Source organism: Brassica napus, chromosome C3 (assembly GCF_020379485.1).
Source record: "Brassica napus cultivar Da-Ae chromosome C3, Da-Ae, whole genome shotgun sequence".
Taxonomy (NCBI): domain Eukaryota; kingdom Viridiplantae; phylum Streptophyta; class Magnoliopsida; order Brassicales; family Brassicaceae; genus Brassica; species Brassica napus.
Window position 1 is genome coordinate 12,186,612 of NC_063446.1, and position 19,603 is coordinate 12,206,214.

General features: G+C 35.1%; 5 protein-coding genes across 6 annotated transcripts; 4 read left to right on the plus strand and 1 right to left on the minus strand.

The window, feature by feature from the left end:
* Window positions 1-1,965: 1,965 nt before the first annotated feature.
* On the plus strand, window positions 1,966-3,015 carry LOC106427768 (RING-H2 finger protein ATL33-like). Its single transcript, XM_013868496.3, has one exon. It carries the CDS (start codon window positions 2,236-2,238, stop codon window positions 2,893-2,895), a length of 660 nt encoding a protein of 219 aa, XP_013723950.2. The 5' UTR covers window positions 1,966-2,235; the 3' UTR covers window positions 2,896-3,015.
* A 466-nt stretch (window positions 3,016-3,481) lies between these two features.
* On the plus strand, window positions 3,482-6,083 carry LOC106427734 (mitochondrial inner membrane protein OXA1-like). The gene is made up of 6 exons (XM_013868449.3): window positions 3,482-3,830; window positions 4,298-4,533; window positions 4,619-4,745; window positions 4,828-4,935; window positions 5,007-5,061; window positions 5,158-6,083. The coding sequence occupies exons 3-6, from the start codon at window positions 4,623-4,625 to the stop codon at window positions 5,400-5,402; spliced, it is 531 nt and encodes a 176-aa protein (XP_013723903.1). The 5' UTR covers window positions 3,482-3,830; window positions 4,298-4,533; window positions 4,619-4,622; the 3' UTR covers window positions 5,403-6,083.
* A 3,228-nt stretch (window positions 6,084-9,311) lies between these two features.
* LOC106427741 (dof zinc finger protein DOF2.4) lies at window positions 9,312-11,764 on the plus strand. The gene is made up of 2 exons (XM_013868458.3): window positions 9,312-10,382; window positions 10,690-11,764. The coding sequence occupies exons 1-2, from the start codon at window positions 10,332-10,334 to the stop codon at window positions 11,518-11,520; spliced, it is 882 nt and encodes a 293-aa protein (XP_013723912.1). The 5' UTR covers window positions 9,312-10,331; the 3' UTR covers window positions 11,521-11,764.
* A 4,227-nt stretch (window positions 11,765-15,991) lies between these two features.
* LOC106427700 (60S ribosomal protein L36-2) lies at window positions 15,992-17,202 on the minus strand. 2 transcript variants are annotated; one of them, XM_013868417.3, is made up of 4 exons: window positions 17,075-17,202; window positions 16,880-16,989; window positions 16,318-16,517; window positions 15,992-16,210 (listed from the first exon to the last, which is right to left on the minus strand). In XM_013868417.3, exons 2-4 carry the CDS (start codon window positions 16,979-16,981, stop codon window positions 16,174-16,176), a joined length of 339 nt encoding a protein of 112 aa, XP_013723871.1. In that variant the 5' UTR covers window positions 16,982-16,989; window positions 17,075-17,202; the 3' UTR covers window positions 15,992-16,173. The 2 variants fall into 2 exon arrangements, with proteins under 2 accessions (XP_013723871.1, XP_013723872.1); XM_013868418.3 differs by having other exon boundaries at window positions 16,880-16,999; window positions 17,075-17,156.
* Window positions 17,203-18,165: 963 nt separating this feature from the next.
* LOC125582924 lies at window positions 18,166-18,899 on the plus strand. Its single transcript, XM_048749382.1, has 3 exons — window positions 18,166-18,176; window positions 18,262-18,568; window positions 18,708-18,899. Exons 1-3 carry the CDS (start codon window positions 18,166-18,168, stop codon window positions 18,897-18,899), a joined length of 510 nt encoding a protein of 169 aa, XP_048605339.1.
* The last annotated feature ends 704 nt before the right edge of the window (window positions 18,900-19,603 follow it).

The window sequence follows — 19,603 nt, forward strand, 5'->3', positions numbered from 1 at the left end:
ATTACAGTAGTAAATCGTGTTGACAAAGAAGCTCCGAGTTACAAACTTATCAAGCAGGTTCACGGTTAAGCAGCATTCCTCCTCACAGATCTCATTTGAAGGAGATATATCGGTAGCTTGATAATTGAGTTGAGAGGTTGTGCCCTGAACCATTTAGTAACTTCTTAGAGTGGCATGTAGTAGCAATCTTCAGAGGCCTCTCAAGTTCAAATTCGGTGTTTGGAAGGTTTCCGCATGAACCAAAATCACTATCAGTGGTGGAGGGAAGTAGGGAGTAAGGGGGCAGCTGCCCCCTCTGAAATACTCAAATAATTATTTTTTTCATTGCTTATTTGAGAATTATACAATTTTATTGGTGAACTTTCTTCTACTGTTTCCTATAAAATTGAAAATAAGTTTTACACTGCCTCCGGTAAAACTTTTGTCTAGCTCCTCTGCTAGTGGTCAGAGCATCAGCATCAGTGAACCTGTTTCTTGGGGAGTTCACACAGTTTTCGAAAAAAAAAAATATTAAAATAAACAAAAGCAATGAACTTCTTGGGAGTTCATTGCACTGAACCCGGATCATCACTGTAGCGTGGACCCCACGACACGTGGCTGCCCGCGATTGGTCCGATTAATAATTTTTTTTTTTTTTCTAAAAAACAAAAATCAAACAGAAAAAAAATAATAATAAAAAAATACTTTGTGAACCCTTTTGATGGGTTTCCCTAATGCTGATGCTCTCACTAGCTTCAGGTCGAATCATGAAATCCAAATCCCAACCGGTAAGCTCCATCCACATCTTCCTCATCAAGATACGCGATGTACGGTAAAGCTTAAAGGAATAGGCCTATAAAGAAAAAAACAACTCTAGATGTAACTGTGGAAAGTATGTGTGTGCATATTGGGCTTAATTACTGGCTGCTTGTTTATGTTCGTAAAGTATGTGAATATTGGGCTTAATCTCCATACACTTCAAAGCTCAATTCACTGACACATTTGTATACGCCTCAAACCCAAAGACCCAAAAAAAGTCATTGAATAAAGAATAATTAAATTAATCTTAGTGGAACCGACAACCACCAAATTTTCCAACCACTACTCCCATGTACCATCATCATAACATAACACCAAAGAAAAGAAGATCCTCCTTCCTTCCTTGTATAAAAAAATAAAAAAATAAAAAAATAAAAAAATAAATTCGACAGATCAACCCATTTAAAATGCATGTTTTTTTTTTTGTAACTTAATTTAAAATGCATGTTTAGATTGTTTTTCGTGTAAATGAAAAAACCAATACATGCATTCAGATAAAGTTAATTCTCATTAGTCTTAATATAAGATTAGTATTTAGAAAAAAAATAGTCTGGTAAAATTGTTAAGTTTGAGAATGGTTCAAATTTTTCCCTTTTTTTAAACACGAACGATTCTAATCATATTTCATGTTTATCAATTATTTTATATTTGCATTTTTCTTATAACTATCACTTTCTAAAGTTTTTACTTCAAATTTTCAAATTTCATTTACATTGTTTTTATATTCTCTTTGCAATTAAAACTACAAAGCAAATTATTTATCTTCTGAAATTTGAGGACTACAATAATAACTACATTTGTAATTTCTAGATAGAGTTAAAATCTAATGAAAAATTACCTGAAATACAATGTAGTTTTTCAAAATATATTTAATCAAAAATATTATACGGTTTAGATTTTAAGTTTAGTAACGATTGTTTAAGGGTGTAGGGAGTTTGAGTTTATAAATTTATATAAATAATTTTTAAACACTTATAAATGATTTAAGACATTTATAAAAAATAATTATTTTTAAAAAGTGTACGTGATATCAAATTTGTGGTAAGATTAGAATTCTCCCAAACCTATTTGTAACAATAGAGATGCTAGTTCTCACAAAAAAAAAACAATAGAGATGCTATCGTCCTAAATAAAACCATGTGGCTATTGAAATAGTTTCTATTTTTAACAAAGAAATGATTTATGTGCGAAAGTGATTGTTGCATTTGAAGTTATCAAATTATAAAACATGCCGTAAATCTAGTGTGTTATATCATTTTGTACATTTCACATAAACAAATATATATTTTTGACTATACGTCGTTGGAACAAAAAGTAATTTGGAAAAAACAAACCAAACTTAGTTAGTAAGAAGCACTTTCCACTATTATTATCTTTCCCCACCAACTTCAGTTTTCATATTTTTTTGGTAAAATCAGTCTTCATTTCACAATAATAATGTTCAATAATACCACCACCTTCGGCTCCGGCGCCGAAGCCGTCCTCCCTACTCCCTCTGCCACAGTTCCCACCACCATCTTCCCCGGCACCACCATCACTTCCAACTCCACCTTCATCATCATCGGACCTCCTCCACCGTTCCCGGCGCCTCCTCGGAGCATCGACTTCACTCCTCTCATACTAATCTTCGCCGTCGTAGCAATCATCGCCGTTCCCGCTTTCGTATACGCTCTTTTCTTCACTTTTCCATGTTCTTCCCGCCGCCGAAGCTCCACCTCCTCCCGCCGCCGCAGCAGCTCTTCATCCGACGATCATTTGGATATCCCCTCACCGAACACAACCGATAGAAAAGATAATCATCCCAAGGAGATCGGGAACCAGTGCACCGTGTGTCTGTCGGTGTTCGGCGACGGCGAAGAGATCCGGCGATTGAGCGCGTGTAAGCACGCGTTTCACGTGTCTTGTATCGAGACGTGGCTCAAAGATCATCCCAACTGTCCCATATGCCGAGCAGACGTCCCCGTTAAACAGACAGAAGCAAACGTTAACGGTAACGGTAACGTGAATCGCAGCGGTGGCGGTAACCGTCGAGTTTCTGCGGCCAATAGAGATGATGATTGGCGTCAAGGTTTACCTGATGCTTCTAGTTTAGTTTGATTTTTCTTATATTTTTTTTTTTGTAATTTATTTCTCGATTTTGTAATCTATGAAATGATTTTGAAATATTTAGGGGGTGTATTGAATATGAAATTTGAATTGATTTGATTTTAGTGAGTTTTTAGATGATTTTAAGAAACTATTAGAATTTGACGTGATTTTTGTAAAATATTTCTAGAATCTCATCTAAAACTATGGGATTTAGATTTTTATTTTTATAACTAAGAAATTTCTCTCAAACATCCTAAAAACATTTAAAGCATTCTAAAATCTCTAATTTAAATTTTGTTCAATAACAGTGGATATCAGAGTGTTTGTTAAAATGACAAGTTCAATAACACTGGATTTGAAAATATTTTTTAAAATCCTCATTTGAATAACACTGAATTTGTCATTTTAATACAAATCATCAGAAACTCTTAGTTGAATACAACCTATTAACAAATTATGTTGTGTTCGTTAATTTATTTATTCTTAACGTAATTTTCTTGGTTGCTTCGTAACTCCGTAAGTACAGATGTCAAACTGGGTATTGGCCCGTAAGGGTTTGGTGCGGGGCGGGTTTGGGCCTAGGAATTCATGACACGCAAAAAAGCAGGCTTTGCGGGATGGGGCTTGCACAGTACCGGGTTTAAAGCGGGACGGCCTGTAACAACCGCGGGAAGGCCCAGATGAATCGCTAGACGCTTCAGTTGCTTTCGTCACCTGAAAACAAAACGAAAGAGAGAGTGGGACGAGATGGAGCTTCGACGAGGCTGTGGGAAGAGATGACGATGATGGTCGTGGGAAGAGATGGAGCTCCGATGATGGCCGTGAGAAGAGATGGAGCTCCGACGATGGCCATTCGATGTCCGACAGGCGACAATGCTTCTGGTGACCACATCGTGTTCAATCTGCAGCAGAGGAGCTTCTCTTCCTTTTCGTTCCACCAAAAGGTATAAATTTTCTTTCTCTCATGAATTCTAGACTTTATCTTTTGATTACAATCTCTGCATGTGTACTTCGTAAATGATAAAATGGTCCATTTGAACATGATGATTCTTAATCTGATATTAAGTCAATTGTTCTTGATGTGAGTGTGATTGTGCTTAGCTTAGCTTCGGTTTTAATCGATTTTAATTGATGTTTAGTTCATGTTCTGTTTTTTATCGTGGCTTGATGTTTGAAACTGTATGAGCTGTTCTATTAGAAATTTTTATGGTTTTATTGTTAACTGTTACTTGTCTGTTTGAAAAGGCGATTAGTATGTGAGTATGATTGTGTTTTAAAAGACTACTGATGCGTTTACAAACTTAGTAACACTAGGAGCCAAATCCAAGCTTATGTCTTTGATGGTAAGTGTAAACAACATTGATTTAGAAAGTGATGAATATGTTATTGAAAGTGAATTTTTTTTTTCCAGTGATCAGAGCAAGTGTCCCTAAGCTGCTTCTTGATTATGTCTTCGCTGCTTCATCAAGCCACCACCGGTGCTTCTCTGCTTCATCAAGCCACCACCGGAGCTTCTCTGCTTCATCAAGCCTCCACCGGAGCTTCTCTGATGCAACGGATCCAAGTCCATAACCTCCTGAAGCAAAAATAAACTGAGAGGAAATCTGTTGAGAGGCTTGTCCCATCTTCATCAGCTTTTTCTTCGCTGTAAGATTAGTTTGATCTCACTTGACTCCTATCATTGTTTTTCTGTGCGTTCAATGATTGATGCTTTTGTCTACATACATATCAGGAACATGGCTGAGAAAGTACCGTCATTTAAAACCGGTGGAACTCTTTGGTTTACTGATCTCACCACTGCATATACTACATATATCTTGCCACTTCTCACCGCCATCACTTTCATAATTATGGTGGAGGTAGTAGGAGCTTTTTACAAGTCCTTATCTTCAGACCTAATATATATTGAAAGCAAGTCTTGTATTGTTTTTCTGTCTCTAGTCGAACTTGCAGGAAGGTATGGAAGGGAATCCAGTAGCTGGAACTATGAAGAAATTCTCAAGAATCATTGCCTTTCTCTCTATTCCAATTCTGATGGGCATTGAAAAGGTAACTATTACTCTCCCTCCCTCTCTTGACTCTTTGATGTTGATAATAAGCAATGATTTTTTGTTGGGCAGGCATTGTTCTGTTACTGGCTCACTTCCAACCTGTTTACTCTTGGGTATGGATTAGGCAAGTCCCCTCCCCTCTCTCTTTCCCATAGAGTCTTGAGACGTGAGATAAAAGAGTTTTGATGTGACATATTGTGTGTGTATATAATGTGTGCAGCACTAAGACGTCCTGATGTGAGGAAGCTCTTGAATCTCCCGGATGCTGTCACCTCTTCTTCTACCGGGCAGCCAAAGCCGCCTTCGCCTATTCCGTTTTCCTTTGAGCAGCCAAAAGACCAAAGTGTTATTGGTCATGAAGATCCTCCTATGGTGAACAAGGAGGCTTCAGGACCACAAGCTTCATGTGTGGAGAATGTTTATGCTTGTTTGTCGTTTGAGATTTTTTTTTCCTTGGCGTTTTAAAGTTTAATTATATTTTTTCTAAATTTTTATTAAAAATATTAACAAATTATGAAAACCCTTACCACTCACGTATCTTAGGAGTTAGGTCTCAGATCGCGAGTTCTGAATAAATATAGGAGCCGTCTATTTCCAAAAAATGTGCAAGCTCTGATATGCACTAGGAATTGGATCAAGGGATACAAATCTTATGCATATAGCAAATAACTCATATTATTTATTTATTTTTAAATTACCATTATCATTTATCCTAAGTAAAGGAAGTTTCTGATATTTGCAGATGAAGAAATCGATGGTGATGGTGAAAAAGAGAAATTACCATCATTTGAGTCCATCGTTAATGGGGAAGATGAAGATGATCAAAGTTTGATTTGGTGTTTTGCTTTATATTGATTTGGTGTTTTGCTTTATTACAATATGAGATTTCTTATTTAAGTTGATTGATTTTATTTTTAGTACTATGAATTGTTTTATTACAATGCGAGATTTTTTGTGTTTTGCTTTATTACATTTGTGTTTTGGTTAAGATAACATGAAAGAGATTTTGCTATTATCAAGTCAGCAACAAGACTAAGCTATATGTAGTTACAGCCTTGTCAACTAATCTATATATGCATATAACAATGATACATATCAGCTAAAAGACTAATCTCCATAGCTACACGTACACGTATTGTTTCTTCATGGTATTGTGCTTGATAATTAAATTGTTTCTTGATAATCAAATTGTCCTAGACATGTATACGTACACGCATTGTGCTTAATAATTAAAATTCTTCATGGTATTGTGACCATATACGTACACACAATAAAAAAATTGTCTTAAGTGAATGAAATAGACTTTGCTATGATCAAGTCATTCTTGTTTGGTGTTTGTTCCTGCAGTAACTCATTCTTGTTTATGTTTGTTCGTGCAGGAAAAAAGTAAACAGCGTAATATCCGATATCATGCGGGACGGCCCACGAAGGCCTACAAAGAATGCAGTACGGGATTGGGCAACTATTTTCAGAACCGCATCCCGCGCGGGACAGGTCCGCCGTGTCCCGCCCGAAGACAAACCCACAGCGGTCCGGGACGGGACGGGACGAGAGAACCCAATTGACATCTCTATCCGTAAGCTACAGTGACAGTGAGTGGTGGGATATGTAACGTTGACTCTTGACAACTGACAGACAACGCAAGCTTATTCTACGGTGTATAAAGATCCAAAACTAATCCAACGGTTCATACTCATCGAAGCTAAACTACAGTGTTGTTGACGTTCACCACGTAAACGCCTTTTTTAAACAAGACTTTCGTCAACGATGGTATTGTGGTAAAACTTAATACTCAATATTAAAACAATTTCTGTAAATCTTTGCTTGAACCGATTCTATTGATTCATCATGCTCATATATGGTGTGGTTGGTTCACGTAAACGAATTTTTATGTCTTCTTGCACTATTGACTTAATCAGAAATAGGAAGAATTATTTTTTTTTAAAAAAAAAAAAAGAAATAGGAAGAATACATGTGATGTATATGTTTAGCTTGGGTGCATTTGACTTTAACTAACCTCTGACCACTGAACTTTTGAATGTAGAGCATAATTTCATAACTCCGTGTCTAGATGTTTAGTTTTGGCTTCGACTTATATTGATTCATATTATACAGTTCAAAAATCTAATTGCACTTTTGGCCCCTTTTAGGTTTTCAAATATTTTGCATATCTTCTCATGCTTGCCTCACTACCTAAACTAAGTAAACACGCAACTGAGGCTGGGTACAGATCGGATATCCGAATTTTTGGAGGCATTTTTGATTTGCTTCGTATGTTATGGATATCAAATTTTTCGATTTGCTTTGTTCCGAAAAATACGAATATCCGGAAAACCGAATATCCGTAAAATATGGAGATATTTGCGGATATTTACGAATACTTACGGATATATCATTTTGTTTTAGTTAATACAAATAATCTAAAAAAATCAAGATAATTTTGTTCTTTAAAATATTATTCCATGATAAATAAAATAAAAATAGAAGAAGCAGTGAAACTATATGTTTGTAAACTTTAAAACTAGTTATAAGAAAGATAAACTAAAGAAAAAGTTATCGATATCATAAATTTTTCTTTTCTTTTTTTTTTATTTTAAAACTTTTATAAGTAACAATGTGAATAGAATTTATTAAATTATATGTTAAAATAACAATTATATAAACTCATACATTTAAAACTCTACATTTAATCAATATATATATATATATATATATGTATTTATATAGTTGTCGTAACGGAGTGGATATCCAGTTCTTAAAATTTTAGTAGTTGTGATTTTTTCATTTGTAACGGATATTGATTTTTAGTATTTGATTTACTCCCAAACTTTAATTTTTTTGGATCTAATCGAAATAAATAACGGATCGAATCAAATTTAACGGATAAAATGCTCTGCCCCAAATGCAACACCGGTTGGAAAGAATGAGTGAGCTCAGGGGGGGATGCAGAGAAATTTTTTGTTGGGCCATAAGTAAATTTGTTCAATGAATTAAGAGTATATATGCTAAAAACAATAGGGCATATTGAACTTATTTAATGCTTTAAATTAATTTCTGAAAAGTTATTGGGGTCAGATACCCCCCTCTCACAGCCACTGAGTGAGCTAATACTATGTATACCTGGAATGTTCTCCTTTTTATATCAAGAAACAGATAACTTGTGTCATAATTCTTTCATAACAGCTCTTACTGTAAATTTTGTAGGAGCCAAAGAGCAAGAAGACCTATATCATACATATCCTGACTTTTACTATTTGAAGAAATCTGGTGTTTTGGGATAAAGAATGAAGATCTTTGCCTGCTTCATTCGAAAATTTCATGGGTATAACACTCAATCTCATTGCTTGTTCACTCTTTTCCTAAGCGCGTGTATAATTGCCCACGGTGGATTAGGGTTGAAAAGGCCCTGGAGGTTGTTTAGCCAATAGTAAGTTGGAAGAGGTTCGAGAAGCTCATGGTTAGGCTTCTTGATCATGAGAAGTTCAGGACCAAGCAATGTAAATAGTTATATATTTGTTGTCTACTAACTCTTGAGTATTGATGAACAACATATTTTTATATGCATGTAAACTTGATAGCAGATAAATATATAGCGATTAAGAAAATTGAGTTGATGAAAATTGTGGAACGTAATATACATTCTATTGTGATCCTGAAATTGCAAAAATCAAAGCCATTGAACTATATGTGTATTTTACATAAAATCCAAAATCAATGCCATTGAATTATTTGTCTAGAGTTGAGAAAGAAAAGGATTATTTGATTATTTTACATACATCTAAATCGAAGCCACTAGTGGAATAGTATTTGTCAATTTTACATCATCAAATGGCTTTACCAAATCCATTGAACTATATGTGTATTTTTTTTTTAAATCTAAACCAGTGCCATTGAACTATTTTTCTATTTTACATACCTCTAAAACCGAAGACAATGAACTATTTGTTTATTTTACATCATCAAATGGCTTTACCAAATTAGTTTTCTTTGTGACAGCTCAGATTCTATAGTCTAACGCATAACCCATTGAACAAATGTTTCAAATCTGCAAACTAGTTTTTGTTTGTTCGTTTGTAGTTTTACTAGGCGATCTATAACAGTATAAAATCTATCGAAGTATGCGAGGAATGTTTTTGCTTGGTAGGTACAAACATTTGAAAAGAAACCTTGGAAAGTGAACCGAAGGCCCAAACCTCAACGTATAGGGAGATGGAGAGACTACGAGTCGCGTGGTTCGAGGGAGCGCGAGGATCAATCACATCTACGAGACGGATAGATATTGCCATACAGAGAAAAAAACTCAAAGCAAGAGAACATGATGGACCGGTCACGATGCTTCGGCTGTCGTCCAACGACCAAAGCACCCAATTTACCTACTTTTCCTATTTTCAATCTCTTTTATCTTCTTTTTGTTGTTAAATAATTAGACTAAATCATTACTATATGATCAACGATCCTATTATAATCATTATTTAAAACCTCGAAATGCGGTCTACATAATACCTTCGTCTCCTAAATTCACTCCATAGTATTATATTCGGATCAGTCTACACATAAATTAATTGTGTACGCTTAACGAGATATAATTCGTTTCTTTTAGTTGAATCAATCTTAGACAAATACAAATCGTGGTCAATTATTTTAAGGGACAAGGGTTAACTTTACAATTTTACTCAGGGACTTCATCCATTTCGGTTACATCATTGTCTTTGAATGGTTTTCTGATGGATAACAAAATATTTTTTCCTTGTTATCATGGATTCATAACAACAATTTTCATAAGCATCCAAAATGAGACTAAGTTTATTAAATTGTTAACTTGATATTCTACTCTACAGAAATCTTTTGTCAAGAAAATACTTCTATTTATAATATGGAAATTAAATATCAATAAAACAATCGCGAGTCAGACAATGCTGATTTTGATCTGTAAATCTCGGTCGAAACGTGTGGATTACAAGAAAAAAAAATGAAAAGCTTATGTACTTAGAAAATATACTTATATACATATATGTGAAACTATTAAACCATAACTAAACCAAGAAACCAAAAAGAATCACGTCAGTCCCACCCCGTTTGGAACACAAACCCTAATAATTACATATATAACAATTCTTTTCTTATATCCCCATACAAAATATTGTATACACATATGCACATGTATGTACATAAATTTATATAAAGGCTCGCCCACTCTAAATTTTAACCATCTCTTCATTCTAATACTCAACCTTCTCCTCTCTTCCTTCATTTTCTTTCATTTTATCCTTGATTTGATTCCTCTACTAGATCTAGTTCCTATATCTCCCACAAACAAAAAGAGAAGATAAAAGAAAAGAATAGATATAACTATACTTTAAGAATTTTGAAGAATAAAAAAAGGAGAGTACAACCATGGGTTTCTTCTCCATCCAAGCTTATCCTGATTCATCCAACTGGCAACAAGTAAGTTCTTAATATTCCATATATACAACCTTCTTAAACAGGAGATACAATATTATTATTGCTTATGAATAACATGTTGTAATTAATTTGCGAATCGAACTATAACAAGAAAATTCTTAATTCAAAGCAAGCAAAATAAACCACACACAAAAATCTTCTTGCTTAATTAGGAATCAGTATGGTTAACCTTTTTCGAGTCAAAATAAAAAGAGTAGTAATCTTAAATATTCTTCTTGCTTAGCATGTTCTTGAATATGCTTGTTCACTTTCAATAATTCCTCTTTACTTTTTTGTTATATTATTGTAGGCTCCTCCGAACAATCATAACCAGGGTGGCGCAGGAGCCTCAGACACAGGGGGTCATGGTATTTGTCCTCAGCCACAGTCCAATGGTAGCGGAGGCAGCGGCTCGATCCGACCAGGATCAATGGTGGACAGAGCAAGACAAGCAAACGTAGCAATGCCAGAAGCGGCACTGAAATGTCCAAGATGCGAATCCACCAACACCAAGTTCTGTTACTTCAACAACTACAGCCTCACTCAGCCACGCCACTTCTGCAAAAGCTGTCGGAGATACTGGACGCGTGGCGGTTCCCTCCGCAACGTTCCCGTCGGTGGTGGCTACCGGAGAAACAGGCATACTAAAAGCAGTAGCAACAACAACAACAGCACCGCCACTAGCAACAACACAAGTTTCTCCTCGGCAGCCTCGGGGAATGCATCCACAATCAACGCCATTCTCTCCCCGAACTACGGAGGAAACCATGAGAGCATCTTGAGCCAGATTTTATATCCAGGGAGGGTAATGAATCCTAATTATAATCACCATCTAGGAGATCTCTTAGATAATACAAAAACAGATAACAACATGAGTTTATTGAACTATGGAGGACTGAGTCAAGATTTGAGGTCAGTCCACATGGGAACTTCAGGTGGCTCGCTTATGAGCTGTGTTGATCCATCTTCAAATGGGTTTTACCCTTTTGAATCGCCGAGGACAACTTCTACGTCGATCTCATCTGCTTTAGCGTCGCAGTTTTCTTCCGTTAAAGTTGAAGATAATCCTTACAAATGGGTTAATGTCAATGGTAATTGCTCTTCCTGGATTGATCTTTCTACTTTTGGCTCATCTAGTTAAGTTCAGCCAAAAAAGAAAGAACTAGAGGGTACTTATTGATGAAAAACCCTAGTTACTAATTATTAGGTTAATTTTGTCTTGTTTTACGTTTTTTCTTTAGTTTAGGTTGTCTAAGATTTTCCTTGTTCTCCATCTATGGTTCTAGGTACGTAGCTTAAGTTATTGGGTGTGTCTGAGTATGTTCCTTTGTTCTTTTTGCCAAGTTGTTCCTTTGTTATCTTTCGAGTTTGATTACTACTTACTACCATCAAGTCTCAATGTCTTAGATGGACCTATATCTGTCAGTCTTATTTAAATCATGGTATGTTGAATGAGTCAGTTTTATTTCTCGCTAATATACTTGCGTTGTTATTCATTAAATTTTACAGAAACTCCCAAAAACAAAACACCGCTTTGGTCAAAAGGTTTCTTCCTAGTTTGCTCTCTTCTCCACTCTCGACTTTGAATAAAATATAATTGAAAGACAATGAACTAAATAGGTAAATGATATAATATGAATTTTTAACGAGCTAATCAACCTCCTCCTATCATTATGATAGAACTTAACTATTCTGCCAGAAACTATTCTTGAAATAATAACTACAGAGTTGATTCCGAAAGTTCTCACCATAGCTAATTGTACATCTCCAGCTTAACCTCTGTTCTAAACCAGAATAGCAAAAACTACATCTCAGAAAAAGTTTATTGCGCTTCAATGTTTGATTAACTGTAATATTCCTGTATTTATAAAGATTTACTGAGTGTTCTTTTTTCGTTTTGGGTATTAGATTGTAAATACTTTTGTTCAAAAGATTTTAAATAATTAGATGAAAATGTAATCTATAGAACTGAGATGACGGCTGGATTTTCTTACATGTGACGATGAAACATTTAGAAGGACAGAAGCAGAGAATCAATGTCGGAACGAGAATTTTTATCTTAAGGTGTCAGTTTGACGCGCTTTGGGACGCGTGTGCAACGCTCATTAGGCGACATATTTGCTATTTTTTTCAGTATGTTTGCGGCTTGTCATTCATTTTTCGCTGTTAAATGTTAGAACTTAGAAGAAATCTAGTTGCCCAAAAAAAAAAAATGTTAGAAGAAATTTTTCTCAAGTTTTGACCAATTTTTTTTCTCAAGTCTACTGATTTGGTCATCACTAGAGTTTCTTCCCTAGTTCCAGTGTTCTACTTACTAGTTACTTTTTTCCATTCATCAATTTTTAATTTATAAACGATAATGTAAAAACGTAATAAAAGTAATTGAGCAAAAACAATTGGTTTTTGTGGATATCATATGCTTTTAGATTTTTATTGTTTTATGATTTTCATACATTTTACTTTATCCTATTAAGTGAAATCAGCAATTTAAATAAGTTTTACTGACTACTTCAATTATAAGAAGTATATTATTAGGACTGAAGCATTATATTCACAGTACAAATTAAGACATTCGGTTTCTTTTTTTGCTAAATTGTAAATATCATTACTTCGAAAAGAATGAAAGTTCGGTTACAAAATGAATTGAAACCAAGGACTGCTAAACTAGCATTTCAGGATCAAAGAGGTCGCAAAAAGTTTTAAAAAACCTCCAAGACCCTAGGTGAATTAGTCAGGTTACAACCTAAAGGGAACCTGAGCTAATAAGACAATACAGACCAAGAGACAACAATTTAGACTCCCTAACCAAAACCTTCTTGCTAAGCTTGAATAAACCTGCTAAAAACAAGAGGAATAGCCGGAAGGAAGGTTCAGTCGAGCTCTCACCTAAGAGGCTCCAAGCAGGCATCGACGGAGGCGGCTGGCTCACACTCCGGAGCTCCACTGGAGGAGGACGTCGACAGAAACAGACCCTGGCTATCTCAATAGACGATGTAGTGGAGACCCGTGGTTTAGCTGCAGAAGGTGAAGCTCAAGTTACGGTCAAGCGCAAGCGGTATAATATGCTCCCCATCCGGTCACGCGACACAAAAGATACAGCGGAGACAACGGGGCCATTCAATCAGACTGTCGGAGTTTTGGCTCAAGGACATGAAGCACATAAAGAGTCAAGGACCCTTTAAAACATACGACCCAAAAGAAGTGAAGGAGCTCGGCCTTGAAGCGGTTGTAGACGCTACATCGGGATGTCCTCAAGTCCCTAGTAAGCGACGCCGGTAGCTGGAAGGCAAGCCCAATCAAACACCTGAGGAGAGTCTGGATGCTATCTCTAGGACTACTGGAAAGAGGTCCTCAGTGGTGCGTCTCCCAACCACCTTACACTCAGAGACTGAGCGGAGAAGCTCTACAACTACCTTGGAGCAAGCCGATAGAATAGACCAACTAGAATGAGACGATAAGGCAGGAGCGTGACGGCAGCGACGCATCAGGGGCTCCGCCGAGTCTCGGATCTCAGATCTGACCCAGATCCGAGCGCAGATGGCGACTACAGGAAAAAACCAAAGCACTCGAAGGTCTTCCCTTTCATCTCGCCTCGCCGGTGTTCCCGAGAATACAAAGACGCCTTTGATTTCTACAGATCCGGTGGAGTATCTCCTCGAACCTAGAATCACCATGCAAAGAGGAGAGAAGCGAAGGGAGAACGTCTTGGGTTGGAGACGAGAACGAACAATGAAACCACCACCCGCGGTGACCGGAGACAGAGAATCGCCGACCACCGCGAGAGAAATCGTTTAACAGCGGCGGCGCTCTACGGTTTAGAATAAACAGAGGGGGAGAGACTCTGGAGAGAACTTTCTCTCACCTCTCTCTTGGTTACGACTTACTACAGACATTCAGTTTCGTAAACCAATCTAAAAGCAAAACCGAATATAAACATTTGGTTCCTAAGAAGAGGAGGGATTGGTTCACAGTGAAGAAAAGAATCAAAATTAGATGATTGACTGCTTTTGCAAATACCAAGACTTCTCACCAATATGGAACAAATAAAGCACATTCAAACCTAAAAAGCTAAGTCGCATTAAAATCATGCCACATCTGCCATAATTTAGCTATCTTGATTCTAATAGTTACTAAACACAATAATCGTCGAATTGGTCATGGTATTAAAAGTTGTTTGTTTTCTCGTATTAACATCCTACTTTTTTTTTGCTAAACATTTAACATCTACTTTGAATTAACTGAATATTAATGTTTGTTTTTGAACACTGAGTGGCCAGAATTATTGATAAATCGGTTACTAGAGCTGCCATATCGGATTACTCGAACTTGGGGTGCAACTCAGTTTTCCACTTAAATGATTGTGACTGTCATTACAAATGCTTCATAATAAAAAACAATTTGAGTGAGTATAAAATCAAATATACAGGATTTTGTAACTTGTAAAGAAAAATATTAGTATATATAAGGAATCCCCAGCAGAAGAAATGTAGCATGTGGCTCAGAAATCCAAGCTAGATCTTGTCACTTGATATGATAGTATATGTATTTGTGTGCATATACATATACACATATGTAGGCACATCCATGTATTTATTTCTGCGAAGGTCTAGGCATATAAACGATGACCAGCATATTAGGATATACCAGCTTTCACTTTACAGCATGTGCATAATAACTCACTTCCATGTGAGCCATGTGACCATAACTAAAAAACATTGATTTGTGTATAATTTCACAATTGGTTTTTCTTCACATCTTTCGCATTTACAATTACTCTTTCAGATTCTTTTTCTGAAAGCAAAAGCATATGATGGGAAAATTTCGATGGTTAAAGTAATTGTAGAAGCATGTGTTGAAATTTCTTGATGGCTATTAACTTACTTATAAAGAGAAACGTATATTAACTAACTTTGGACATGTGAGTCGACATCAGCCGGGTTTTCACATTAGTAAGACGCAATAAATAACATTTGATTATGCAACTAGGGATGTTAAATGGGAAAATTATCTATTTGTAGTCCACATCCAAAACACAATGGACAGTTCCTTATATGATACAAATTCAAATAGGTTAAGGCATATTTTGTCCATAGACAAAAATAGGTCGTGTAGTTATTGGTCGGATCAAAAAACCTTAAAAACATAGATCAAAAATAATTTTGAAGGAAATATTTCTCATTTAGTCATTTTAAAAATCTAGGTTAAATTTAATTGGCTGTGTTTTCATCATTTTCAGAAACAAAAACACTTCAAAAATTCATTTTTTCATCTAATATAATCTAAGTTATTATTGATTTGGAATCTTCATTCTTGACTAATTTTTCACCAGACGCAATTACTCTTTAATTTTTCTTTGATGTTTCATGTTCTTGAAATTTGGCTATTAATTTGTATAATATATTTATTTTTTAGACAGTTCCAAAAAATATATTAAATTTTAGTATAAAGTTTGGGAAGACAGCATAGTTGAAAATAGTCGTATATGAATTTGGTTTATAATAAAACATGTTTCAACTATTTGGGCTTACATTGTCATGTGTAGAGTAAAGAAGTATTGGTTGTTATCGGGCAACGATTATCAAGACTAATTAGAATAATGGCTCAAGAGGGAAAAGTAGGAAGTTTGAGAAGCTTAATGAGAAAACGAAACAGAGCGAAACAACGTTTGATCGATATTCCTAACAAAACACAAACACAAAATGTTTTTTAGAGCATAAAGCTGATTTGCAAGAGCGAACCAAAACTTTGAGTTCCAAACATAACAAAGCTCCCATAACAGAGAAGACTAAAGTGTTTACTTCTTCTTCTCAGTAGTAGCACCTCCACCAGACCTGCAAGACAAAAAACAAAACTCAGCAAGCCTCTAGAAACACTCTTTCTAAGCAAAATAACATCCTGAGAGTAATAAAAAGACAAGTCAAAATAAAAAATCATATACCTCATCTTGCGGAGAACACTAGACATCTCCTCTCTCTTCCTCTTGGCTCTCTTGTGGGTACCCAACTTCCTCTTAGCAACCTTAAGAGCCCTCTTGTCTTTACCAACCTTGAGAAGCTCAGTGATTCTCTTCTCGTAGGGAGCAAATCCAGCAACTTCTCTGATCAGTGACCTGATGAACAACGTCCTCTTGCTCGTTTTCTACAATACGCAACAATCCAAAACAATTATGTCAAAAACAAAAAAAGATGTAGATTTCAATATTCTTCGAAGTTCAAGAATCAAAGTAAGCTCATTACAGTAAGAAGACAAAACATAAAATTATCGAACAGACAAAAGCCCTAACCAAGTAATCTTTAGGAAAGACGCACCTATTTGTCTAAAAACTCTAACTCTAACTAAGACAAGGTGTAGATTCAAGCTCTAAACTATGACATGAATGGCTCAAGAATTAAATTAAGATCTCAGCTCATTTCTGTAAGAAGACCAAACATGAAATAATCGAACCGTATCTTTCAGACAAACAGTCCTAAACACCAGAGTGAAAGCGAGAGATTAATTACCCCTTTGCGAGAGTTAGGACGAGGAGCCAACTCGCGTCTGGTGACAACGTGTCCTTTGTTCAGACCAACGAACAAACCAGTCTTCACTTGTGGTGCTGCCATTGTTTTCTCTGCAATGAGCTCAAAAACGATTCACAGATCAGTTTCGAATTGTGTAACCTACAAAGGTAATAACAAAGGAGAAAGAGAGGCTACCTTCTTCTCAGATCGACCTCCAGCCGCTGCAAAAACAAACGATCACTTCAGAGAAAAAGTCTTTTTTATATACAAACGGAAAACCCTAGGATTTACTTGGGCCTATTAGCTAAATATTATTTAGGCTATACACAAGCCCTAATATATTTTTTTTTTGGGCTCTGTATTAGCTAAATGCTAAGATGAGTGATTACGTGTAGCTTATAGATAAACTATTTTAAAATTGTTATAATTTGATTAGTTTGAGATTTTAATTTTTTAATTATTTTTATCAGATTTTAAAATAAAATTTAACTCAAAAAATTAATATCAGTTTTCAAACAATCTATGCAATATTATAAACTCTATTTATGATAACTAATTTCAAGAAATTGTTTAAAGAGTATTTAATGTTTCATTAATTCATTTTTATCATTTATAAACTGTAAAAGATATTTTAAATTATTATTTTATATACATTTTATAATAGATTTAATTTCTTATACAAAATATAATATTCAGATATAACGAATAATAATAATTATTGATGTTTTGTAAACCCACAAATGATTTAAAAGCATTTACAAAAATAAAAAAAAATATTTATAATGATTTATTAGAACTTATAAAATCATTTATCCTTTCTTATAAAATCACTTTATCAGAATTTATAAATTATGTATAATTATTTATAAATTATATTTATTTCTTAAAAAAGTTTGGGTTAATATTTTATATATTCGAAATTAAAAATCATTATGATGAACTAAAGTATTTTTATTATTTTGAATGAATGTAATTTTTTTCAGTGAAAATCATTTTTCTAAAAACATATATTATAATATGGATAATATTCCTATTATACATATAATATTATATAAATAATTATGAAAGCAATCTTAATTATATTACAATTAATTGTAGAGAAAATATATAAGACAACATAAATTTAGTTTTAAAAATTAAAAATGATAATTAAAATATAATATGTTACATACTTACATTATATTTAAAATTTACAAATATTTATTTTCGCGAACATTCATATTTCTCTGTGAACATATATACAATATGTACATCTATATTATCTAGCTAAAAGTGCGATATACATAATGCATTATAAGTTAGATAGTAAACGACAAAGACAACGTTGGTTATGTGCAATCAAAAAGCAATAACCATCTACCTAATGCACATGAGATTATTAGCTCTGAAGTGGATGATAAGTACGTGTGGTACCCGGAGCCTGAGAGGGGTACAGGTGTTTTCTCAGCAAACGAAACGTGGAGAGTCTTGCATCCTTATCCAGTAGAAGTGTTCTGGCATAAGGCAGTGTGGTTCTCAGGGAGAATACCGAAGCATGTCTTCATTATCTGGGTTGCAGCAAGAGACAGAATGGTTACGAGGGATAAGCTTTTGAGATGGGGCTTGACGGTACCATCTAACTGTGTGCTATGCGCCGGGAATCAAGAGAATCGTCAGCATTTGTTCTTCGATTGTGCGTATAGCAATCAGGTCTGGACATTTTTTGTATCTCGATTACATCTCAACCCCCCCCCCCCCCCCCCCACGTGGTTTTGAGGATGTATTGAGGTGGTTGGTTGCTCCATCGAGAGATAGCAACGTGACCATGATGGTTAGACTCATTTTTCAGGCTGTAGTGTATTTGGTTTGGAAGGAAAGAAACAAGAGAATCCACTCAGCAGTGGAGAAGCCTCCATGTACTCTTATTGGAGAAATTCAGCAGACAGTGAGACTCAGATTAGATCATCTGGCCCGTAAACAGATTATTCCTCCGGGACAGAATTCATTGCTTGCAGCATGGTTCTTGTTCTTTGATTTTTGAAGTAGTAGCAACGTGTTGCTGGGTAACGAGTTAAGATAGGTTTGGTAGTTGCGCCGTTGGCGATATGTCGGGTCTGGTAGATCTTTTTTGGGTTTTCCCCACCTTTATAAAAAGTTGAAATGAATAATAGAATTTCTTTAAAAAAAAAAAACAATAACCAACATTGAGAGAGAAACAAAACAAGGGTTTTCTCAGTATCAATTATACAAACCAGCTGATCATATAGCCAGTATCAATGTCAACCTACTTATATCACATTCTTTTTCTACATGCAATTCTACCCTAAATTTGCTATTTATTAGAAGTTTGGGTTTTCAAAACCATCTTCTATCTATTATGGGATTGATATAATGTGTTCAAACATCTTATGATTAATCTAGAATTGGATTAAGAAATCTTGTTAAAGAAGAACAAACAAACTATAACTTATAATATTAGTCAGTGTGAAATTTATGGTGATAGATATATATATATTTTTTTTCTAAAAGGTAAATATCATTATGAAAATGAACATTTGAGGTTTACAAGATATTGACACGAACTGTAAGACTTCTATGATTGATTACATGGCAACAAAGTTTAAAAAACATGTAATCAAAAGACAATCGAACCTAAAACCGTTATGCCTTAGAGCGAACAGGGCAACAAGGATCGATACAACACTTGAAGAGTCGGGAGAAAGAGCACAAACGAGATAGGCATAT